Genomic DNA, 26378 nt, shown 5'->3' with positions numbered 1-26378 from the left:
TTTATGCTCACAGAGCAATAGAATTTCCAGTTAAATTATCGCTTTTTGTGTAGTTAATTATATTTTTATTTTCATGTGGGTTTTTGTATTGTGGCGAACTCGTTATGAACCTGAAGCCAAAAACACTTAGTATTAGACCGCCGTCTCCACTTCAAATTATTTCAAATAAATTTAAATTTAACCTGTTTTGTAACTGCTTGGAAAAAAGGCTGGAATGTTGAGCATTAAATTCTTAATAAGCTGAGAAAAACTGAAGAGTACAAAGGAAAATCACGGAATGGCAAATTCTTAACTACATTCTGGGAACAAGTTTTTATTTTAATTTTTTAATGACGTTACTGTTTGTTTTTTCCTGATGCCTTCAACTGATGAGTATAATTTTCTCGATAAATACTTGCGAATACGGTAGAAGACTTAAGAAAAATGTAACATAAGCAGTTGTACGAGAATTAAATTTCCTACAAAATAGTTCCCAAGACCACATCTCTATTCTTACGATTTATCCAGAAATTTTTCAAAGAAATTTTGTACTTATATTTCCAACCCTGTTAGCGTCATTTTGAAAAATACGGATCTAATCGGTGAAAGTTTGAGATTTATTTCGTACTACTGAGAATTTAATGCCGGTGATTTTTTGTTAGTCTTGTACGTACTGTTATGTAAATTTTGCTCTTTTTATTTCGTTGATTTGAAAATTTAGACGAGCTAGAAATGGAAATAATGAGCTAAATAACGTTTTATTCGTACGTCGTGTCGTATTCTAGCAATTAGATTCGTGGTCACAGTTAGTTTTAATAATAATAATTATTGAGATAATGAATACAGACTAAATATGTGTGGATTATTAACTCGTATTCAGTGTGGATGTTGTTAATTAGTAGCTGTTGTTAGTTGGGCCTTATTGAACAGATTATTTGCGTAAAAATGCGAGATTTATTTAATTCGGTTTTATTAATTAAATCGTTTGATGTTATTACTGTTTTGCGGAATTTGAACATTTCAACAAAGCTCATATGTGTGCTAATTATCAAAAATTAAATTTAGAATTTGTTGAATTTATGAGGGAGTGATCACGTCTAAATTGGCTGATTTGTTTTTCCAAACAAGTAGCACATTTACCTCGCAGTGAATTGTCGGGAGTAATTAACAAGGGTCGATTTGCAAGTATAATGTTGATTGAAAATTACGTCGAATTTCCAGCAAAGAGGAGTTTATAGTTCATTACCTGATAAAACGATTCAATAACTTCCTTAAAAGAGTATTATTTTTAATTAAGTTAATTACTTTAATATTTACTTTAGTCGAATTTTGAATTTGCATTACATAATTAGAGCAAACCAAGGATCCCGCAGGAAAACAGACAATTAAAAACAAGATGTAAATTGTGCAGTGAAACAAATATCCAACAAGATCTCATCTCCCAAAGTAATTTCGTTCCTTAGCTCACTTTTGTCATTAATTTAAAAACGTCGAGCTGGAATTTTGAGCCAAGTGTATTGCCGATTTCGTTAATCCTCCGAAAAAACCATCCAAAGTTTAATCGATAAAAGAAAAGTTAATTCAAAACTTTTAAACAAAAAGTTCGTAAAAGAAAACTAGCGGAAAAGCGCGATACAATCGAAACGATTAAAAACAGGAAATTAATGATTTGTCCACTGAATTTTTCAGAGTAACGGGCGCGACCTAATCCTCTTCTTCCAAGAATTACAAGAGCGAGATGCGGGCAACTACACTTGTGTCGCCAATTACGGCAGTGAGACCTTGAAATCAACCGTGGTGGTCAACACTTACGGTGAGTTTTGCGACCCAAAGTCCCGTAACTAAAAGTTGGTTTTAGTTGATATCACGTTTGTGAACGCTCCTGAGTCCCAGTACCCCAAAGTCGGGGAGGACTACCTCGTTAGGTGTAAAGTCCACGGGAACCCCACACCGATCGTCGAGTGGTCAAAGAAAGACAATAAGATTGAATCGAACGAGAAGTACGTCATACAGAGCGATGGTCTGCTGATCAAAAATCCGACGGAAGCGGACGATGGCAGCTACACGTGCCGGGCTTATGCCGTCTCGACCGGCGGCTTCAAAGAGAGAGTGATTAAGGTAAATTGCCTGTTTTTCCAAATTTGTTTGTGCAAGTTTGGTTTTTAGCTGGAAGTGATTATTCCCCCGGTGATCAAAGACATGGAGCCTGTTTCGGTGATCGAGGGCGAACAAGCCTGGACCAAGTGCGAAGCCACGGGAAAGCCGCCACCAACTTACAGCTGGATCAAGCAACGGAACAGCCAAGACTTGTCGAAGAGTGACCGCTTCACCGTCAAACAGACCACCGGGAATCTCCTCATCAGCAAAGTGGAATTCAACGACGACGATTTTTACAAATGCACGGCGGAGAACAAGGCCGGACGTGCCGAAAAAACCGTCAAAATCAACGTCTTGGTCAAGCCGAAAATTTTCGAATTGCTCAACGTCACGGCACCCGTGCACCAGGAAACGAAGATTATCTGCAAGGCAAGGGGACGGCCCACACCTAAAGTTTACTTCCGGAAAGTGAGCGATAAGGAGCACCCGTTCCGGGTGGGCCAACAGCGTGACCCCCGGATTATTCTGGAGGAGCAGATGTTCGAGAAAACGGGGGAGACGTTTGGCACGCTTATCATAAGCAACTTGAACAGGTCGGACGACGGGCTGTACGAGTGCATTGCGGAGAACAGCGCTGGGACCGGCTACAAAAACGGTCACATTACTGTTGAATTTCCGCCGACTTTTGAGCGCACCAAGCTCCTGGAGCCCATCGCCTGGACGTGGCTCAACCACCCCGGGAACCTCACATGCATCCCGGAGGCCATCCCGAACGCCACAGTGGTGTGGAAGCACAACGGCTACATCATAAACCCGGGGAACCCCCCGTTTAAAATCCAGGGTTTCGGGCCCACCTCTCACCTGATTGTTGACGCGTTCAACGACCCGCGTTTTTACGGCGAGTACGAGTGTCTGGCGACCAACAAGCTGGGGAAGGCGACGCACTCGATCACGCTGAAGGAGGCCCAAGTGCCCGCAGATGTGGACAAGGTGCAGATTCAAACCCTCACGGCCACTACTATCAAATTCAACATTGTTCCACCTCAGTACTTTGATACGCTCCCGATTCGGTCGTTTACGGTTCAGTATAAGCCTGAAGGGGAGATTGGGTGGTCGCGTGCCAGGAACAGGACGTGGAGTTTTAGGGCACCGTATATTTTGGAGAATTTGGTGCCGGAAGTGACTTATAATTTTCGATTTGCGGCGGCTAATGATGTGGGATTTGGGCCGTGGACGAATGCGCCCACGGTGACGATGCCAAGGCGGTCGGAACCGGCCGAGCCGAAGATTTATGTACCTAATCATATTTTGGATAATAGTAGTAATAGGCAGGATGTGGTTGCTGTGAGTCCCTATGCGGACCATTTCGAGTTGAGGTGGCAAGTGCCGAATGATAACGGCGATCCGATTGATGTTTATCTCATAAGATATTGTGTGGTAAGTGCGGTTAAATTTTTTTTAGCAATATATACGATGATTTTTTATCTAAATAATTGAATTTATGTGCAACTATTCATAATGAACAATAGACGAATTATTATTAACAAGTACAGTAATAAAACAAAGTTCTTGCAAGACTCAAAGAAACAAACTTCTTTTTTTTTTCTAAAGTAAAAACACGTTTTACTGCTAAAAGCTTTCCGTAAAGCTGACGAACAATAAATCTTATATGTAATTCGTACATAATATATCTTTATTTAACTCTTTACCTTTACAGCTCTTCTAATGAAGAATCTCTACATAAAATAAACATTTGTTCTGACTGCAAGATATGATAAAGAGCTTGAAAAACAAAGTAATTTTTTAATGATTTTTACGTCTTGCTTACCGAAAATATGTTTAGGTCGTCGAAAATTTATTTATTTAGCGAGACTATTGAAAAAACTGACATTTTTACTGACAACAGGCACATGTATCGCAATTTTTTACGTAATTGGTCAATTTTTGGCTTATATTAAAGGAAGTTCTTTAAGTAACGTTGAAAAACGTGTTGAGGGCTCATAAAAGATTTGTAAATGTTATTTTTGACGGATTTTTAAAGACTTTTCGATTCTCTTTCGAAAATCTCGCGAGGAGAACTCGAGTTTTTAGCGTGAAAACGTAATTAAGTCGTTAAAAATTGTAGAATTACTCGTATCTATTAGGATTTTTTTTTGGCTGATTACAACGAAAATTTTGGGAAAAATTGTGTGTTTGCATCAGAACTAAAACATTTGATACTAACAAAAACAGTGTCGCTTTTACTTTATTATAAACCTATTTAAGGCGACGAAAAATTTAGAAATAATTTGGAAAAATAATTCGGATGTTTTTATTTGGCTTATTTTTGACGAAATTCTTTGAAAAAATTGTATGTTTTGGGTATAAAGCTTACTTTCAAACATTTGATACAGATAAAGATAATGCCATATTAAATTTAAATTGTTTTTTTTTTACTCAAATTCGTGGGAAAAATGAGTTTTTTTACTCAGAACGCTTTAAACTGTAAAAGGGAAAATATTGCATTTTTTAAATATAATTTTGTTGGCTTATTATGTATAAGGAAAAATTTTAGAATAATTTTTCTTCTGGCTGTAAGACATGCTAAAGACCTTGAAATAGGAAATAGAAATATTGCTAATTTAATTTTAAAGATTTTTCGGCTCGAAAACTAAGGTTGTATCTCAAAGACGTGCCTACGCAATTGATAAAACAAATATAACACTACTTTTAGCATAATTTGGCGACTTTTTGTTTTATTTTTATCAAAACACTTCGAAATAAACGCTTTTTTGGCTCAAAAGACAAAAGTTATGCGTTTTTTTGACTTACTTTAGTGGTATTTTGACCCATTTTATCAAAATTTTGTACTTAATGGCTCTTGTAAAAGTAGAATTGTTATTAGTCTTATTTTCTAACGAAATTTTTCGAAATATCGTTCAATAGCGTTCATACTTTAGATCTCTTTTGACTCAGTTTAACGCTTAAGAAATTTTATACGTAATTATTTTTCCTATTTTTCCCGAAGATTTTCGAAATAATTAGTCCTGAATAACGAGATAAAGTATTCTAAAAGGACAAAAACGATATAGCCTTTGTCTTATTTTTGTGAAATTTTGTGAATAAAAATCTATAGGAATAGTTTTTTGCTCAAAAACATTAAAATTAAATGTTTGGCAAAGAAAAAAATACAGACATACGGCACAATGTGGTATTTTTTGGCGATTTAGCACTATGTTTTCGAAAAATGGAATGTTTATTTTAAAAACGTGTTCAAGAAAAGACAAAAATTGTACTCGTTTCGGTCTAATTTATCGCTTTTTTTGGCTTATTTAATACCACAGCTTTTTACTCAAAAATGTCCTGATTTATCAAAATTAACTGTTCAGAGGTTTATTTTCAACAGAAAAGTGACAAATGAGTACGCTTCAGTTGTCTCGTCTTCAGTTTGCAACGAATGGGGAAAATATCCCGGCGCATCCACCATTTTTGCTACAATGTTTTCGTCGACTTTGCCATCATTTGTGCACTTTTCTTGCAGATAACGAAAATCAACGGCGAGTGGCGCGACAGCGACTGCAGCGAAGAGATCCAGCAAACGTTCAAATCGACCACTTATGATTTAAACTCGTTGAAACCCGATACGTTCTACAAAATCGAACTGCGTGCTCACAACTCAATCGGTTCAAGTTCACCGGCTCAAATCAAAGTGAAAACAGCCAGAGGTGAGAGTCGGGAGTACTATTACAGTTACAATACCGAGTTCAATTCCGCGCCAATTAGTGTAACCAGCCTCGAATTAATTCCATTTATGTTTTTCATTAGGTTGTTTTGAGAATTCTGTTGTGTGTCTCCGTGCAAAATAATAAAAACCACGACATGTGGCGTTTTATTATTTTGTGGCGTGTGTGTGTATTATCTTTTTAACAATGCCCTCCCTCCAGGTGTTTTTTATGGGAGCTCGACTTCAAGTGCATCTTTCTATATCCCTCTGCAGGCTTCAATGACTATAATCGTAGTGTTTTGTGCGTTTTATACGAATCGGTGCTAAATAGAGGAAAAGTTGACTGTTTCACTACAGGGGTTTTAATGAAATTAAATGTGTTCCCAATCGATAAATTCTGTAAATATTAAATGGTATTAATCACGCATCGTTGCTTGGAACAATTAGTCGTTTCGTTAATTTATTGTACAATAGAAATAGAAACCGCTTCTTTCGCATGATTTGAACATTCCATCGCGTTGTTATTGTTGACTTTCAGTAGACCAAGCATGCCTGACATTTTATTTTAATACGTTTCTCAGAGATGCAGCTTTGAATGTCATATCCGTTTTTATTGAGCCTCATTTCTCACTTCTACTAACCGTTTCTTTCATTTGCTCGTAGTCACGTATGAATGTTGGATGAATTGGATGCGCATGATTTAAATTGTTGATCACTAAGTTGTTACTGCCAACTAAAATAAACTGTATTGGGTAGAACCCTCGTTTCTGAATCGAATTTTACGAATACCAAAAAAACGCAGAGGTGTTTGTAGTAGTGGAAAAATTTTATTTTATTGTTGAAATTCAGAGGATTATGTCGAAATTCAAGACTGAGGGCTGTTGCTACAACAGACGTCTCTTGCGTGCGTATCTGTGCCAGACTTAGTTAAATATCTGCATGTGTGCATGTTTTTGTACTTAAAAGTTTTTAGATTTCGTTGTTGTTTGTTGTGTTTTGTTCGTCCAAATCTAAAAACTTTGAAGTTGTGTTGTAGTTATTTTTTGTTTTTGTCGCAATTGGACAATAAACTTAAGTCATCAACGAAAATCAATCTCATTGTAATAGTTTAATTTACAAAACATGTCAATTTATATCAATAAATGAGTTAAACCGTAGTTGTTTTTTTAAGTTGTGCTTTTGTGAAGTGATTTGAAAGTGGCTTTTCATGTGTTTAAACGACAAGGGACAAAAACGACTTGACGGAAATGTACGTAGCTTCTTGTTATCTTAACTGGGCAAAGCCGAGGTCACCTATTGGCCACGATTTGTCCGTAGATCTGACCCGCTTCTTAATCTTGCTTTGCATGCCTCTAGGTTTCTTTCGTGTGTAATATACTAACAGTCACACAATAAAAACGGATTATGTGAAGACCCCAGTTTTATTTTACTTATTTTTCACTTTCAGAGTTTAATAATTTTTGAGCAGTTTTTGTTAGAAACCGGCATGAGCTGTCCTTAGAATAGTAGACATGGTGGAAGACAAACACACTTTTCACAATAAATGCGCTCATTTTGTTAAAAATGTGGCCTGTGACCACATTTTTAACCCACAACTAACCAACTAAATACGCTTAAAACGCCACCACTTTGTGATTTTGCCTTAATTTTGGTTTGTTTGCTAGGCATCGACCCTGCAGTGCCCTACAACGAGCCTTCAGTCACTAATTTCGCAATAATTGGAATCGTGGTGGGAGCAGTCATTCTTGTGCTAATTCTCGTCGACTTAATCTGTTTTTGCGTGAACCGCGCGGGGATTCTCGCGTTTATCTGCGATCGAAACCGATCGAAGCACCATGAAGAGGACCCGAAACTAGGAAGGTATGTCTCATGTTTTTGTTAAGACACACATCTGTACATAAATGAGTGCTTGTTTCCCGTAATAACACATGCTTTTGTGACGTTTTGTCCCTCATCACACATCACATTATACATTCGTTGGAAATTTTAGTCTATACAGTTGGCGATTTCCGCTGCCTTATTGCAGTTACAAAGCTGCCCCGGCGCATCCCAACAGTCTCAACTTGCCCCTACCTGTCAAACTGGCACCATCACCAATGTAAGGATCTGATGGTTGGTTGCATGCCCCAAATGCATGGATGTTGTGGTTTATGCAAAAGCATGCTGTTATTATTGTCGCCGTGACTGCGAATATTCGCTCACAAAACGAACCAGGAATTTTTGTACAGGCTTAGCTTCGTATTTTTAGTTGCAGACGACTAATACAGGGGAAGGACGCAATGCTAATAGTGTTATTTTGCTCTTGTAGCACATTTGTTGCGTATTTAATCCAACAGATTTCAAGTCGAATGAAAACGTATTGTTTTGTAAACAAATGTTTTCTTTAATGTAAATTACGTAAATTTCCGAGCATTGTGCGGAAAAACAAAGGGATTAAAGGCAGTTGCAAGGAAAAATTAAACATTAATCACGTTGATGATTTTTTTAAGAACTAATGAATAGTTGAAATCGAAAGATTTGAAAGCCAAATTTTTAGTTATACTTTATTGTTTTACCTCAATGTATTTTTTTTTCTTATTTAACCTAATAGTTACGTTATTATAGTTCATTGTACAGAACAAGAAAGGAGAATGTAAGGTCTCTTCTGTTTTGCTTTTACAAGGAAAAAAATATTAAGAACGTTTGAGAACGAATGAATAATTGAAATTCGGAGCTAAAAATCAAGAAATGCAAATTTGAAACTTCAGGTACTAATAAGCTCGCTAAAGACTTTTGTGTCCTACTGAATTATGATTTTTTTCTCATTTGAAATCAAATTATAATAAGTTAAACTTGAGTTCGTTGTGCAGAAAAAAATTTGTTAAGAAACAAAAATTATTGAAAAGAGTTAAAAAGCGATAGAATAATTATTATAATTTAATGTCAAAATCAGAAATTGTAAATTTAAATTTTAAGTTAGAGACAGTTTGTTTAAGAGTTTTATGTTTTACGACGATGTATTTTCTTTATTCATTTGGAAACATTTAAATATTATCAGTTACATAAACTAGAATTTATTATTGTGCAGAAAAACAAAAGGAAATTAAAGGTAAGTTTCGAAACTTTCTCACAAGGAAAACAGTTAATAACACAACACACTGAGGGAAAATTTCGTTTTTACTTTTTACAAATAATTAATTTATTTGGAAGTGTTTTTAAGAACACAGTGTTTAAATTTTAATCACTCACATTTCACAAGTTTTAAATGGAATTTTGGTTTTGGAAATTAAAAGCTTAGAACCCAGTAGTAAGTAGTATTATTTTATTTCAATGTCTCTAAATTTGGACTCGTAAGTGCTCACAATTTCAATTTTTTTTTTTTGCTAAGGACGTTTAGACAACTGTCTGGCATATCTCAATACGAAATCAGATTATTTTTAACAGATTGAAAGGAATTTCAGGCCTTGTTGGGTGTAATTCGAAGAACAAAATGCTGTATTTAACTCGTCTTTGTGTAAATCCGTTCATTTATTACACTTCGTGGATGATAATTGATAAACCACTCGTTATTACTCGTGGTTTAAAACTCGTCGGATAAATAAATAACTATTACATGTAAATGTTTTTCATTTGGAATAACCTTAATAATTAATCTTTTAATTAATTTAATTTTAACCATTTGTTATATTCTCTTTTTTAACGTTAACTTTCAAGCACTTATGATTTTTGGACAAGAATTAGACAACTTACGACACCTTAAAAAATAAAATTGGTCAAAATATGAAAGAATTTCAATCTGAGAATCCAATTTTTTGCCCTAAATTGATTGTTAAAGTTGCACATTCCGTCGTTTTTCAATTTTCACCCGCCTTGGAATCTGTTCGATTGCGCCAAATTCCGATCTAATTTCGTCAAAGTCTAGCTGTAACAGCATGATATCACCTTGCTCGTGTCTTTTTCTCAATTACCATTGTTCCCTAGGGAGGAAGAGCGTGAGCCTCTAAAGGACGCCCACATGAACGGAGGAGAGAAAACCATGTCCGTGGAATTCGACGGCAAGCACGTCTACTCAAAATCGGGCGAAATAATCGGCAAACATTCGGCCGTTTAAGATCTGTGTTTTCAAGTGAGAGCTTCACTCATTCCATGACAGTTAAAACATAGTGCAACAATGCAATTCTTGTAAACTACTATATTTTTAAAGAGACCGCGTGCCAAATGATTGTAGCTTAAATTTCATAACTATTTTAGCCTCAGTATTATATCCAGACGCCGAGTCAAGTTTCTGTGCAATTTGGAAAAAACTTGATTGGTGGTTTGTGTACAGCTTCAGTGTTATGTGTGTAACTAAAGGGATTATGTATAAATGTTTCATTTTGTATAGTTAATTAGGATAGTTTAGGTAACGCTACCAAAGCACTTGTGTATCCGAATTTGTTAACAGCAGCACTGGCAGTACTTAACTACAGACTGAGCAATTTTTTCAAGACCCGACATTGTTTTTATTCATTACGTTTTCTAGTTCGTAAGAAATTAAGTACCAAAGTTATTATTTTAGACTAATGACATTTTTTATTGTATTTATGATATAATTAATTATATTGTAGCTTTTGATATGGAATAAAGCAATTAAGTACCTAATACAAAGCTAGCGTTCATTTTATTTAATTACACTACTAATACTAAATAGTGAACAAGAACCATATACGATGATGATGACTTAGTTCCACTCAAACTAATAAATACACTGACATTTTTTAAAGAATTTTGTATTTTTAATATAATTACTATAAAAAATACAACATACAGTAACTTTCATAAAAAAATCAAAATTTTTAAACCTGTGTTTCCTTTTAAATTATGTACACTACTTACAGAGACACAAAATAGACAATAATCTACACCATGATGAAGAAATTTCTATTTACATTTCCATGTAGTAAGTTCAAACTGAGCAATTGTTCAGGTTATATACATCTGGTAATTTATACTGCGAAGCTAAATTTAACAGAGAGACTTACGCTAAAATTTAAAGCTAGTGAAGAAGTAGAAAAAGAATAACAAAATTTAAGGAAGAAATGGCAAGACGACCACATGATGACGTGTTAAAAGAACAGCGAAAAGAAAGTTATCACTATATACAAAAAATTTAAATAAAAAATAACAAAAATAGAAACTGATAAATTAATTTATAATAATGAGCTCCATGCTTGTTTTTTACAATAGTGGTAACAATGCGTGAAGGTGTTGCATGAGCGAGGTGGATTAAATTACGATGGCGATGTAATTTGCTTAGATGAGAGATGTAACAAGACGAGCCTTGAAATTGACTAATCTTTCGCTAGTTTGGGCCAAACGCTGCAACAAAAAAACGAATCAGCGTTCAGTAGGGATTATTATGAGGGTTTCTTACCAAGATTAAGTCTTGTACGAGGTTGGCGAGACCGCGATTAGCAATGACAAACAAACGGGTGATGGGTCCGGGGATTCCCTCGCCATGGTGCTCCACTCCAGCCCCCTTCGCAATGTCGATCTCTGCAACACCTCCAGCGCCGATCTTCTCGTCGGATTCTTCAGTGGCCCCAGATCCGGCGACGAGCTGTGCAATTAACCGCAATTAAATAATTGTCTAACGAGGTGTTTTACCGCCTCATTAGCCCGACTCAAAAATCGCCTTTCACCAACGCATACCTAATTACATATTCGTTTCTACGGCTAATCTAACTTTAATGTGATTTACTTCTACTGGAATAACAATAACTAAGTGGGTAGAATACGTTTTCTGGACCGTTGTGCACCAAACTCACCTTTCAATTCCATTCAGGAATCAGGGAAACGATCCAAAACTGGAGTAAAAGTGAACGGATCGTTCACCCTTTCGTTTAATTAAGAAAAGAATGCTTTTATCAAAATTAACAAGTCAAATTACAAGTTTGTGATAAAACTCGGCTTATTTTGACCCAAATCTCAACCGGTCGTTATTTTCGTTTAGCGCGCTACGTGAAATGTTTAACACGAATTTTCATAATTATGTAAATGAGCTAGAGCGGTATAATGGCACAAAAGTACTATTATAGTGCGGGTGCAGATTATGACGATTCACGATCGGGTTTTGAAACAGTGTATTATTGGTTGCATAACGCGAAGAAAATCGGTAAAACCCCCACGAAGAAATTAAAATCATTTGATTAATGGACCCGACAACAATTGATTTACTTACCACACGTGTGCCTCTTGTTCAGAAGCATTGCGGAGGCGGGTTTCATATTCATGATATTTATAACATGACTCAATAAGCCAGTGGGTGTTCCTTTTTCTTTTTTGAAAGTGTTTAAAAAATATGAACATTTATGGATGTTGCACTTGCGCAACTGCTTATGCAACCCAATTCACAATTACGAGAGAACATTTTGTGCAAAATTAGTGTTATTAGTTGCCGAAATTAATTCCACGATAGACAAGTTTTACTAGAAAGCAAAACAAACTAAATTAAGTTTTAAATTTTGTACTTGGTGTTACCAGCAAAATGAAAATTAGTGTCTCAGTTTCCTCACAAGTTTACGAGTTTATTATTCAACAGTTTTTTACAATCCTTTAATTTTTATTAGGGTGATAAACACTGCCCCGGATTTTTCACAGCTCGCTGCAACTTGATAGGTGGTAAAGTGGGGGCTTTTATGGGCCATTAGCGTTTTCGTTAACACTTAATCCTTTTTTCTTCGTGAGATATCAAGCAAACGTTACCCATCTTTTAAGCTATTAACCTGGCAGAGAAGGGGCGGTTAATAGAGTGAAAGTAATCCGAGAAAATTTTCTAATGTCTCCGAAAGGCTGCTAGTTACCGAATTCAGTTTTTTACCAAATTACAAACAATAATTATAAAATCAACAAGAGAGTGCAATTTTCTAATTATTAACTAGAAAAAATCAATTACATGTGAATTTCGGTTTGACATTAAAAAATCACCATTTAATCCAAACTGAAATCGTTCTCTCATAAGATGGAATTAGGAACCCTTCATTTGGGATAATTTATATTTCATTATTGCAAGTAATTATTTGTGTTGAACATTTCACGTAATGGGTTTGTGGGGCACGGAATGCCGTCTCGGTATGGAAGTGGCAAGTTTCTACTGCAAATTGTTTTCCAAACAGCTGGGTTTGCCTTTCATTAGAATTGGCGGAAGATTCGTCGTGACCTTTGTGTTAGAGCCATCGTGTTAAAATGCATTTTTCGTCGATTCGTATGATGAAACGAGCGGTTCTTCTTTATTATGTGATCTGAGTAGAAAGTAAACCTTTCACTGGCGTCGTGTACTATACCGAATAATCTAAATAACTTTCCATTTTAAACCGGCTAGCAATTAGTCGGAGTAAATAGAACATCGATCCATCTGGAACCCAGTTTTCTTCCAGTTGTCTTGGTCATCGTCAGTCATTTCGTCTGTCATGTCTGGGATGGAGTTGTTAGACAGTTGGAGTTGGGTTAAATAGACAATAGTCGGCGTAGCAGAAATCAGAGAAGAGAGTCGTTATTTGAGTAATTAAATAGTGCTTGAAGTTACCAGACATGACACCTTGAACTGAGCAATCAACCCTACTTAAGAATACGCATATTTACTCTCAAGCACTATTTTATGTACAGTTTTCGAATTAGGAAGGAAGGGCGTTACGGGGACAGGCAGAGAAGAGGCCCCAAGCGTGCGTGTTAGTGCAACAGGTCGAGACAGAAGGAGGGACAGTCAGTGTTGGTACTGGTGATACCTTTGCTGGAGAAGCAGCCCCGTAAGGTGTTATGGTCTGGGAAGTCTTCGCGTTGGTCGTCAAACCCCATCCCAAATTCTCAGTGCCAGCAACCATCCTGTAGACAGTGCCAACTGTACGAGCAGCCCTGTCCGCCGTGTTCTAAACACTCAATTTTGTAGTTTTTGCCTTTCCGTCTGGCTCCCCCCAAAACAACTCAATGAATACATATTTTTAACGATGTCAAAGATACTCCGAGGCATTTTGGTTAGTGAAAGCAAGCGAAGGTCGCCTCAAATTTCTTAATTTTCTTATCGAAAAATTTCGTTACGCCACCACTGGCCTTCTGACGAGACTTGGGTTTGATCTGGTTTATAATTGAATCAACCATGTCATTAATTAATTAGCAATAAGTGCAAAATAGAATGTGTGCTGTCGCCGGATAAAAATTTTTGCAAGCCTGTCACATTCTCGCTTCGCTGGAAAGGGTGGGTACGAGCCAATTATGCTAACCACACTCTTTTGCACCAAGGAAGTGGTAATTAAGACAGTATGCTAAAGAAGGTCGCGAAAATTTACATAAAAATGCAGCATTTTGTCGCGGAGATAATTACATAAGCGATACACTTTCGGGCAGTGGCGGATTACCCGCGGGCTTCTCTATCCTTAATCTTAAAAAGAATCGAGAAATTAAAATTCAACGACATTTTACATATGCAGCATACAGGAGTTAAGTCTTTACTTACACATTAACGTAGTTTTCGCCAAATGATTACGAATAGTGAAAAAAGGTTTTAGTAAAAGTTTATTATATTAGTTACCGCGATATTGCGTAATAGAAACATTACTAAAATTTTAAGTCAAGAACATATTCATTTAATATTTTTAGCCATTAATTCCGCAAAGAAAAATTGCGCCGCTTGACTCATCATAACTGAGCTAATAACTTTTTCGTTGTCGCTATCGAATGTCACATTAAAGAAGTAGATGAATTTCCTACCGAGCTAATTATTTGAAATGATAATTATTTGAAATTCAAAAACGTGATAGTGATAAAAGATCTGTACTAGAATTTTCTTTGTTGAAAAGTTGATTTTTCAGGCAAGCCTATTGTGTGGTTTATTGCAGACATTCTGTAGTCTTTCGGACGACCCGATCGGTATCGTAAATACCTTTGCAAAACTTTATGGTGTACAAAGAAAACATTGCTACAGTAATAAAATCTTGTTGCATAAATAGTTATTCCGCTGTTCGTTATTATTTAGCAAATGCGATCATCTTAAGTTCCTGCGTAAATATGAATTAAAAGCAATTAAGACTCATCCTGTATACGATACTAATTTAAAACGTAAACTTACATTTTACAATCGGTTGTTTACTGCCGCGTTAATAATAGAAATATCTGTGTTGCTTGAAAGTGAGCAATAATTATTATGGCTTGAAGAATTACCTGAACAAAGTTCATGGTTTTTTCGTACCTATTTTAATTCTGGAGGTCTTTTGAACCGTTTTTGAAGTAAAAATGCGAAAACTCCGCCACTGCTGTGTCGAAGATTCGTATTGACGTCAACGCGAGCGCACCTTGACCAAAGGTATAATTAGGAAATCCCGTCCGTTGACACAAGATCGAATTTGGCAAGAGTTTCCCAAGTGTAAAGGTTACTCTCGGCCTCAGGTTCGAACCGTAATCCTTGACATCCAAAAATTTATATTCACTTTGTTTAATTTGCAAAAAGTAACCTGATTTCGCCATGCGCATCGCCGAATAAAAATGTGTGTACTTGAAAAAATTTATTAATACAATGATCAACTTAAAATTAAAGACGTGAGACAAATCAGTGTCAATGTGTAACAAAAATGTGAAGAAATGGAATGGCGCTTAAAAACCTAAATGATCATCTTAACTAAGTGCTGCTACTCGATCCGAAATATTTGAAATTGTAGTAGAAAGTAGGTTAAGTTACAAAATCACTCGATGTGATCCAAAATAGCCACACATTTGGAAAAATCCATTACGCCCCGTTGCTTACCCGGATTATATCAAACAAGAAATTTCCTGATCCGGCTCCGCCATGATGCTCCGCGCCTCCGAAGGGAGAGTATCTCTTGTTCCGGTCGGTGTCGTCGGCGTCAACGTTCGATAGGTCTTCAGCGGGCTGCGGTGCCGATTCGGCCCCATCTTGATCCTCCTCTTCCTCTTCCTCTGCAGCTTCTTCCTTTTCTGCTGCTCGAACCACCCTCACGTGCCTTTTCGCGACCGTGTTTTCGTCGTCGCTGGCAGCTGACTGTAACAAAAAAACCCAAACTGAAGCATCCACCAGCACAGTGTGTCAGTAAAACAAAAACGCCAACATGAACAGAGAAGAAACAGTTTATTAAATGATTCAACAATCCTGAAACACAATCTTCCATAAGTCTCAAGCATGGAATTTCTTGTTAATTGATAAATGGATGGCGTCCATGAATCCTCGAAAATCTTCCTTGGTTTTAGTTCTCGTTGGTATACAGACGAGATGTGTGGAGTGTTACGTGTGAGAAGTGTTTCGACTCAGCACCAAAGGATAGAGAAGAGAATGAGTGATAACACATGAGCCGCCTCTTGCACGTATTCAGGCAAGATCAATGAGTCTTTCGATGAGTAATCTTTGGGTGAAATCTCACAGTGTACAGTGTTGAGGTTGTGTTTACCACAGTCTGGCCCGTTTGGGTGGCAGAGGTCGACTGAGAAATCCTCAAATCGACATTATCAGCGGGACTTGTCGCTTCCTCATCCTCGTAATCTTCGTCTTCGTCGGGTGGATAAGTGGGCAAGACAACATTGACTCTGGACGCAGTACTACCCCCACTGCTCCCACCACTTCCTCCACCCAAGCCGCCTCTGAGGATAACACGGCCAAAGACTCGAAACGCCGTACTGGTCACGTTCTGAATCACGTTATCGAGCACCTGGCGGAAAACCAAAAATCATTTTCGGAGGAAACTCTTCTCGTGTCGTAACAAAGAAATAAAGCATTGACCCGAATTTTGGGCAAGAAAGTTGTTCACTTTTAACGGAGTTACGCAAGTGCACCAGTTCTGAAGCGCTTTTTGGGGAGAAAAATGCTAATCATGGCCAGTTGCACGCGTAACGCAAGCTTTAAAATAATGACTACAATTACCGCTAAATGCATTATTCATGCGGATTGCACGATTAAAAATGTATGATTAGAAGGCGTGACTCCAGGCGAGCAAAAACACTTATTTATGTGGTGCGCCTGGACCCAAATTGAATTTCACTTTTTATCTTGCATTAGGTCAAGCTTTATCGCAAACTGTGGGATTTTTACCTGCGATAACGGCGGACAGAAGACGCCAACAAGTTTCACTATACTGTTCACACTTCGCAACAAGCCCGGAATATCAATGCTTCCTAAAATATCTGATAAACCTCCTCCGGACGTGCTAGTGCCAGTGGATGCAGTACCACTTGCAGCGACACTCGTAGAGCCGCCGCCTCCTCCTATCTGTTTTATTCAAAAAATTAACACAAGCCCGGGGAAACACACACCCCATGAAATGGCATCGCACTGGTCGTTTCCAGACTTTTCGGCGATGATGACGCAAAAACCTTCACCAGTGGAGCAACTCCCAATTGGGAAATCATTGTTGCAACGATGCAGACGTATTGATAGGTTCCAGTATGTAAATTAGCGAATGAGAATAGAATAATTTGTGTCATGATTAAGTGCATTCACTTCGCTTAGCACCATTGATGATTCAAGCGGGGTAGTTTTCCTATAAGGCGTAGAAAGTTCCACGGCCGGGAAATTTACGCACAACACGTGTGAAACATAATTAGCTACGTGGCCAAAATTTAATGAAAGTTGAACATTGTTCTGGTGAGAAAATTCAAAATTTTTTCGAGGAAAATTAACACGCATAAATGACCGTTATTACAGCCAGTGGAGCCACTTTCGTTTTGTTTCACTTTTTAGCATAATCTACAATTTCAAAATTTGCATAAACTGACTAACAAAGGATATTTAAATACATGACTGTGTAAGATCATAAAATCAGATAACAGCTAATGGGCGTAATTATAAATGAAATCACTAATGTTTGTTGTAGTCAAATATGTAGATTTTTAGAGCCATTCCAATTATCGGTTGAAAGGTTTTTCAATATTTAAGCAATTACTAATTGAAATAACCACTGCACTCATCTGTGAAACTCAATCGGCCGCATTTCATAAATCACAATTTAAACACCATTCTATATTTGGCTCAAATAAAAATAGCTTCTTAAATGATTATGGCAGTAACTATTACCACCGTATTTGAATAGACCTTGTCGACCCACGACGTAAATTACAACTTGGACAATTCCACTTTGGTTATTATGATTTATTTCAACAATTACATTTCAAGGAGTGACACATAACATACTGGCAAATGTGCTATAATTAATTTAAACAAATTGTTATCCAATTTCCAGCAGTGGCTAGGTGGGGCCAACTTTCATTACATTTTACAAGAAAAAAATTTATTGCTTGTCGGATTGTTAGCACATCTTCAACCGGAAGATTCTAACAATAAATTTTGCATAAACTAGCTGTTTTTAGGACGCGTCCTTTCAGCTGAATTTTAATAAATTTGTGGAAAGTTCGATGTAAACCTTGATATTTTTAAATCCTAATTTACATCAAATTTCAGTACAAACTCCTGTCAAAGTTCAAACTGAAACCCATAAATGAAACGTTAGATGTGAAAATTAACTGCGCATAATTCGCGTTTTATTAAATAATAAAATTTATCATTAGTGTCAACGCGGGGACTGACTTAGTTGTAAAAAAGCCAATAAATCTAAGTAAATTATTTTATTTTGCGTTTTAGTGCTTGTGGAAGTTGTTTAAACAGCGGGTAAATGTTTGCCTTGCATTAGCCGGATTATGCAACTACAAAAGACGTGTTTGAATTTAAATTTTGAGAAATTAGCGTAAGTTCATCGTTAGGCAAATTTCGTCGTAATTGGCAATTAGCTGATTAAGCCGTCCTTCGGGATTTTATAAAATTACGAGGATACGGAAGTTTACAAAACCAATGGTGCTGCGAGCGTTTGCGGGTGAAATCAACACGATCTCGTGTGAAAATTGCGATGACAATTTTGATCAAGTCCCAATTCGCAAGCCATTGTGAAGAAATGCGATTACATGGAGCCTTGAAGATTGTGTTATGAAGCCTTGAACGACAGGGAAATTTGAGGATGATGGATGTTATGCTTCATTTCGGTGTAATGCGTCTTTTGTTCATGAAAACAATACACGTGTCGAATTATTTCCGTTAGGTCCGTTTCTGCGATGAGCATTTAGAAAGTGTATTCTTCAGTTAACCGACACAGTGAGTTAAGTAAAACCATCAAATTGTCATCTGTCCATTGTTGTCGGCAAAAAGGTCATTATCGTCGAGAATGTTACTTTTTAATTGTCCGAAAAGCACGACAATAGTCCGGACTCGCTTCCGGATGCTGGGATCACGCGAATCCGACATCCGCATGGCTGTGATATAACACCTAACACATCCATCTGCTAAATGACGCGTCTTTTCTTACTTTCACTCACTTTCTTCAACCTTGCAGTTTGGCGCAAAATGAACGCAGCAATAGTCGGGCAAAAGACGCGAAATCGAAAGTTGCAACAAACAATATTCGGTGCGGAGTTTGATGCGAAAGAAACGAAATGGAAATGAAGAGAAATTCTGGTGGATGTTGCGTAATACTGACCTGGAGGTTAGAGGACGCTGAGAACTGTGCGGGGAAATATGGGGCGGCAAAACTAACAGCAACCAAAACACTCAAAACACACGCGGTACTTACGATACACTTCATTTTGACTAGACTAGGTTAACACTTCTGAAAACAAAGAAAAGCAATTAGTAATTGTGAAAAATGGTCAACTTTGACCCCGAGGGGACACAATCTGAAAGTTTCTACTCACGTAGAGTTTTGAAATTTTGCGAGGATCACGTGTGCTGGTTAAATGGCCACATACAGTTATGCACTAACGATATTACGTTACGAATAAAGCAAAAATCCAATATTATACAAGCCTGGTCCTTTCACTTTTGTTGAGGTGTTGTCTAGTGCTGGCACTGGGGCACTAAGTTATATAACCCGGTTCGTGCCAAAATCTAGATGTTCACTCGAAAAATTCCAGCACGAAATTGATCGGATTCTCAACGCTTTCTAGCAGTTAACAGTTTGAAATATTGTGGAGGGACAAAGAAGTTATCATTGAAGCTACAAGCAGACCTAGACCTATAAACTTACGAATCGTGCGAACGATTCGGTGGAGAACTCGGTTCCTACCACCTCCAATTACCGAATTTTTACAATTAACTACTAATTACAACAAAACATCCCATTCATTGAATGCCTTTATACAAATGTCAGTAAGACAAGGACTATTGCGACACGGACGAAAAGCAGAAGATTCGAGCAATTTCCTCACAGAAAATTTCCATCTTCTCGGCTGCTTGCAACAGAGAGTGAACTGGAGCAGCTATTATCACAGTTTATTTGTCTCAATACCACGTTAATCAGAAGAGAATGGCAGTCGCTACCACGCAAACTAAATAACATAATTTCTTGTTAATTTATGAAAATTCCGTTTGCATGTCCTTAGACTAGCAGATAACGTTATAACAATTACTTTTTTGCCCAACATTTCTTTGCATAATCGAACAATTCGATCAAAAACACCACAATCTGCAGAAGGAGAAAGTGGCACGCCCTGAAATAATCTGGATTGATTCTAAGTAAGTGGGTTACTTGAATCTTGAGAGAGGTATCATGTTCTTCCGTCAGACTCAAAAATTTTGACGCCAGCGACCTGTTTTCGAAATTCGTAACCTTAGGGAAGGCCTCTAATAAAGTTGTCAGACTAGACATCGTTTTCCATAATTTAAAGCAATGAAAAGTGGCATTTGGCGTGTGGAAAGTAGTTGGACTTCTTGTTTCGCATCCAAGGAAGAAATTTGTCTCACAATTTCTTGTCCATGCCATATCACGGCTGAATTTTTAGGGCAAATAATTTAGTTTTCTTTCGTGGGAAATGACTTCCTTTGCGCTTTATTTTCTCCCATTATAAGCCGATTTAGATGCCATTCGAGTTTGTCTTTTTTATATTTTTTTAACAGCTTTTGTACAGTAGGTGATTAAATGCAATTTTGGATTATGTTTGAAGTTACAGCACTGAACCAAAAGTAACGCACAAAATTCATATTTTTGTTATTAGTCATTTTTCAAAAAATACCTCGATTTTATTTTTTTACATACTACATTTTGACATCCCAGTGGATTTATGATGTCATACGTTTTTGAGTTGTGACGTCATTTATAATTTTTTAAAAAACAATCGGCATTTTTGTTCACTCTTTTAGAGAGTACAAATCTTTATCGTTTTGGTAACAAGAAAAAAAATAAAAAGATAAAATTAAAAATAAAAAAAATAATTTAATAAAATAAAAAATACTGACAATCAAATATATTAGCTTTACCTTTTAGTACTTGACTTATTTAATAAGCAATTGTTTTTTATTTATTTTTTTTGTATATAATTTTCATTAGAACACTTAATATAACACAAAAAAATGAGCAAAAACAATCACAAAACAAAAAATAAAGCAAAGGCAAAAAGTTAAAGCTAGTGTAATACACTCAATAACTTTTATAACTTTTTTATTTTATATTTGTTTGTTGCTTTTTTTTTCATTTTTTTTACACTTACCGGAAAGATAAAAATGTGTACTATCTAAAAACTAATGAAAAATGTCTGTTATTATTTAGAAAATTTAAAAAGGACGTAGCTATTTAAAAACGAATGCTACCAGAAATGCTACCATTATGGTGTCAAAATGTTGCATTTACAAAAATTAAATCGATCTGTTCAAGGATTTTTTTGACAAATTCCTTATAACAAGGATATGAATTTTGTACGTTATTTTTGGTTCAGTTTGTATAAATTTTTAATGGGCTCTACTTTAAAGGAAATGTTAAAAAAACTAAAAAGCGTGACATTTTTTGAATTCAAAATTAGTTGAAAAAATTACAAATTATGAAAGGTGGCCTCAATAATTAAAATTCAAATCTATTGCATTATAATTATTAAGAACAACTTAGTGGCAGTATACAGTTGCACCAAAAGAAATAAAAATATATTAGGTAATTATATCGGCGATTTCGTAAATTGCTGAAGCTTATAATAGTACTCGTAATTTGGTAATACCATAAAAACATTCTGTTCAATTTTTTTGTTGAATTTTTAACCATTTTATAAAGCCATTTATTATAAACCTCTACTGATGAAGGATTTTTTAGCAGTAAACCATTTAAAATTATCAATTAATTCCTAATGAAGAAAAAAATTAATTAACTACTACATAACTACGTCAACACTGTGACGACCCCATGGACTCAAGGCAACAAACTTCAAAAGAAACATGTTTAAAAAAATTAAATACCTTTGCATTATATAAATTCAAAATTGGTTGAAAAAATATCACATTATGAAAGGTGGCCTCATTAATTAATATTCAAATTTATTACGTTCTAATTTTTCTAACAGCTTAATCGCAAACTAGATACTTATTTTCTAGTAATTTTTTAAAGTCTGAGAAACAATGCTTGCCCTTCAGACATGTTTATTCTTTTTTAAGAAACAATTAAATTAACATAATGTATACAATTATAGGTATAGAAAATATGTTTTACAATTTTTTGATACGCCTGACATTTAATTTTTCAGTTGTAACTTTCCCTAAATGAATTATTTTTATAAATTCACCTAAGACTAAAAAAATATTTTAGTGTAAATGAATAAAAGAGGGTTGCAAATTTGTAATTTATAAATTTTATTAAATTTGAAATTATTTTTTAAATTATTGTAACAAATTAATGTTTTGTTGAAGCTGCAGGGGTGCTGTAACAATTTGACGTCTTTTTGACGAACTATTACATCATTTTTACTATTTTTTTCGTTACTTGTTTATCATTTTATTCCACATTTATTCAAAAACTGAGCCAAGAATCCTTTTTTCATTGATAATTGCATGATTTTGAGGTCATCTGTACACACTTGATAAATTGAAAGACAAATTTAGTGTGTAAACGATTGCATGTCTTGATAATGCAAGATCACTTACAATTTTAGCAACCTAATTATGCTCAAGAAAAGTCACTATCATGACCACTTACATCATTTATGTAACAATTTATCTTGTGTTAATACCACAAGTTTCAACAGTTTGGAAGACTTGTAACTTGATAATGATTGTCGTAAGCCAAAACCGGCCCAGTTACATTCATATTTACTCAAAGTACATGAAATTATTAGTCAATAAGGAAAAGTTGCAATTACAACTTTCGGCAGACACAAAATTCTTAATATTATTTTATTGAAATGTCACTAACATAATTACTTGAGCGTGAAATTAAAAATAATTGCCAAATTATCGGACACTGCGGAATATGGAATTGTGCAATTTTGCAAATTCTCGAGATTTTCTTGTACAGTGAAGTGCGAAGTGAACGCACTTAATTAATTAGCAGTTTCCAAATATGCACGAACCCCTATCTATGCAAAACACAACTTTCGCCTTTGAAGACGATTTATCTCTTACATTAAATTTGAGAAAGTTAATGTCGAAATAACCAACACGTGGTTTCTTGTTCGAGGCAAATTTGTCACGATTTATCGAATTTTTGCGCAAAACTCAAGGTCGCCCATTTTACGCCCATCTAATGTCGTGTTCGGGGCGTAAACACTTTTCCACAGTAATTAATCCAATGACATTCACTTGCAGTCCACAAGTCCAAGTTTATTGCAAAAGCAAAAACAATAAAGAAACTCGAAAAAAATCAATTGAGTAATAGCAATTAACACACAAAGATTTAATTTAATTGGAGAAGTAGGAACTGAAATCATTGCAAAAACCGGGATGCTACACAAAGATAGAATCTTTGTCAAGGTTCAAGAGTTGCGTTGTCTTTTGCAAAAACGTATTTCATCGGCGTAAGGTCAGAGTGCGTTGCTTTCGCTGATGCAGACTTTATGGCTTTTGTGGGTTTTAATTGCCGCCGTTTATGACTTGAGGACCGTTCGAACTTTCCAATAAATAATTGTTAAGAAGTATTGGTGTGGAATTATTCGTATGTGGTCAGGTTTTTTCTAATATTCAAACGCGAGCAAAAGTGAAATTCACATTAAAGCGTCTTATGTAACGGTGCTAGAATTAGAATTAATTAAAGTAAGCGAGCCAATTATCAATAATTAGAAAAAATTGCACGGTTTTTGAAAATTTGAACCGGCTGGCATTCAGTCGATGTCTCAATAGTTCAGTAAAAGGACCAGTCGCTTGACTTAATTAAGACCTAATTAACAATTAGGTGAAACTGTAGGATTTGTGGTCAAAAGCCGAACGGTTTTTCTGGAACCTTTCGTTTGGTAAAAGTAGTAAAAGTTGGGTAAATATCGAGCAGAAGAATCAATGAATAGCGCTGACTCTAGTGACCTTGAAAGAAGCTCGAAGCTTTCGCTCGGTAAATTTATAATCCGTCGATTAGACTTGATGTTTCGGACGCTTCTCTCTAAATTTACCCAACTTTTGATGAACCGGTTACCAATTGTTCGGTTTCAGTAAATTACCGCACGTGGTCCCGAACCCTTTCAGATTGTGCTAAGCTAAGACAGGAAGCCACTTACTGTAAAAAAGTAACAAATGCACACAGCACAAACACGAAGGAAGAACTAAACTGACACCGAACACCCGAGAGTTTTCTAATCGAATATCAACTTTTCTCCCGCCATTCTCTCTTTAAAACCACCACCATCAGCGACCATCGTACAGTGAAATGATATCGTATTCTGTAATTTTCATTGGAGTGGAACGTTTGCCAAAGTCTGTCGGGTAATAACAGCTTGTCAAGAAGCGTCACTGAGATTTTTCGGACGATTACTGCAAGACGAAATCTGAGCTAAGGTTCAATGTCTGGCTCCAATTAATTCCGACAATTGTATTGTCACAAGAATGGAGAAATCTTCGTTTTTCCGCATCCGGTTAACACCTTCGAATTTCATTGACCATGAAGTATGGAAAACTACTCTAATTAATTCGTTTTTTCCGAAATCTGAAGATATGTCAAGAGACAATCAACCAAAGTGTGAAAGTATTAACCTACTTCATCTCTAGGCTTGACTGGTTTGTTTGACTTTGTGATGATCAAAAAACCAGTCACTGTCTCATTTTTATTAATCGCTGGATTAACAATTCATGAAATTGTCTTTGCCAAGGTTGGCTAATATTCCAAATGACATCCGCACGGTTTTTCCTACTGTTGGCAAATGTGGAAGCGCTGTAGGTGTCAGTTTTTCTTATTCCCTTTGTTTTTTCCAATTTCTCTGACTTTCTCTTTTTTGCTATTTTGTATAACAATACTTCAACGTGTCGTACAGTTATCTAGACAATTTATGAATTTGTTCTGAACTAGGTGTGCCAATACGAGATTATTGTTCTGTCCAAGCTCAAGTACAAATCCATAATAAAGAAGCATTTTTCCGCCACTCAATCAACGTGAAACGTGCCACAAAATTTGCAATTGCAGGTGTTAAGCAATTAGCAAATAGGGACACGGGTTTTATTTTCGCAAATTATATTTTACTGATAGTTTTTAATCGCCAATTTACGAAAATTTTATTTTTGCTTATGCAACTGGTAACGCTAATGGTACTGCAATTAACAATTATTTTATTTGATGCAAATAAATTACCCGTTGCGTTACAATACATTATTATTTTAACCTCGACGTTTTTGTGATAATAGCAAGACAATAGCGTTTCATGTACGACATGTATTAAAAATGTTGATAAATATTTATAAAAATTCCACTCGATTAAAAATTATCGTAACCAATTTTGACGAAATTCCAGTTCCGGTGTAAATTTTTTGCAACTACAATGCAAATGATGTTTCTCCAAGGAAATTGGAAGGGACCACTCGCCGAAATAACTTTATGGCAACTGCACAAATGCATCTTTCATGAGCTTATTACGGCCTGAAAGTGCCAAAGAACTCTTCATAATTATTTTAATTAGGTTTCTCTCGGACTTATGCGTTTTTAATCCATCTGGGGTAATTTCCACGAAATTTAAAACGTTTTTTTTTCACTTAGTTGCGATTAAGTAAAAGTTAATTGTGCGTTTACCCTTTAGACTGACTCATTGATTACTAATACAAACGGCCGTCAAACGAGGCTTGAGCTTTTACAATTATTGGTTTGGGATTAATCTAATTATTACACTTAAGAGCAATAACGAGCTTTTAAATGCATTTAGCGCACCCAAGTCTAACGAAAAAACTGCAAGTGGCTCAAACATATTTAAATTAGCTGTAATAATAACAAACATTCATTACTCTCAATACAAATTTGAATAAAACATAAACGGTATTTGAGGTTTTTCAGCGGCAAAAATCTCTCTTCAAGGACATGTTACATTTATTTGCCCAATCGTTTCATGTAATGCCAATTGTTCACCTTAATTAATTAGAGCTGGTAGATAAAATCATTTAGAACCATTCTCATAAGAAAATTGGACAGTTCCGGGAGTGTTACTGTGGGATTTTTTAATGTGGGCGCAATTTCGGTTTTACATAACATACGTATTAGAATTAATTTAAAAAATCAAATTATACAAATTGGAAGAAAGTAAAAATGATCATAATATTTTATTAGTGGTTTGAATACAATCATAATTTCCACTTGACTGAACTCAGTATTTTACGATTGTTGACATTTCTTTCGGATAAATTTGACTTGAGATAGGTTAATCAGAAAAGTGTTGACCGTAC

At 35.8% G+C, this 26378-nt stretch overlaps 2 protein-coding genes across 10 annotated transcripts in view; one reads left to right on the top strand and one right to left on the bottom strand.

Moving 5' to 3' along the window:
* The window catches only part of Fas2 (Fasciclin 2), a 68141-nt gene extending 57736 nt beyond the window's left edge, over positions 1-10405 (top strand). Inside the window, exons 3-9 of one of the 4 annotated variants that reach the window (XM_008194120.3) lie at positions 1669-1792; positions 1838-2097; positions 2146-3513; positions 5597-5780; positions 7444-7639; positions 7770-7877; positions 9740-10405. In XM_008194120.3, the coding sequence (XP_008192342.2) occupies positions 1669-1792; positions 1838-2097; positions 2146-3513; positions 5597-5780; positions 7444-7639; positions 7770-7877; positions 9740-9869 (2370 nt within the window). In that variant the 3' untranslated portion in view covers positions 9870-10405. Of the gene's footprint in view, positions 1-1668; positions 1793-1837; positions 2098-2145; positions 3514-5596; positions 5781-5999; positions 6937-7443; positions 7640-7769; positions 7878-9739 lie in introns of those variants that run through there. The other 3 variants (XM_008194121.3, XM_008194122.3, XM_015979251.2) reach the window with 3 other exon arrangements.
* Positions 10406-10511: 106 nt separating this feature from the next.
* Positions 10512-24395, bottom strand: LOC100142371 (uncharacterized protein). Of its 6 annotated transcripts, none has more exons than XM_064359157.1 (8): positions 24236-24395; positions 19258-19386; positions 16827-17003; positions 16162-16446; positions 15531-15785; positions 13522-13662; positions 11172-11357; positions 10512-11116 (listed from the first exon to the last, which is right to left on the bottom strand). In XM_064359157.1, exons 2-8 carry the CDS (start codon positions 19360-19362, stop codon positions 11051-11053), a joined length of 1215 nt encoding a protein of 404 aa, XP_064215227.1. In that variant the 5' UTR covers positions 19363-19386; positions 24236-24395; the 3' UTR covers positions 10512-11050. The 6 variants fall into 6 exon arrangements, with proteins under 6 accessions (XP_064215227.1, XP_064215231.1, XP_064215230.1 ...); XM_064359161.1 differs by having other exon boundaries at positions 16189-16446; XM_064359160.1 differs by having other exon boundaries at positions 19258-19383; positions 24236-24355.
* Between the last annotated feature and the right edge of the window lie 1983 nt (positions 24396-26378).

The sequence above is a fragment of the Tribolium castaneum genome, chromosome 9 (assembly GCF_031307605.1).
Source record: "Tribolium castaneum strain GA2 chromosome 9, icTriCast1.1, whole genome shotgun sequence".
NCBI classification, from domain to species: Eukaryota; Metazoa; Arthropoda; class Insecta; order Coleoptera; family Tenebrionidae; genus Tribolium; species Tribolium castaneum.
This window is presented reverse-complemented; position numbering and strand designations above follow the sequence as displayed.

Coding starts and splice junctions, on each gene's coding strand:
- LOC100142371 (XM_064359157.1), bottom strand. CDS start 19,362: ATGAAGTGTATCGTAAGTACCGCGTGTGTTTTGAGTGTTTTGGTTGCT. Junction 17,004..19,257: donor CAGCGTCCTCTAACCTCCAG/GTCAGTATTACG, acceptor TGAATAAAACAG/ATAGGAGGAGGCGGCGGCTC. Junction 11,117..11,171: donor TCGTACAAGACTTAATCTTG/GTAAGAAACCCT, acceptor TTTTTGTTGCAG/CGTTTGGCCCAAACTAGCGA.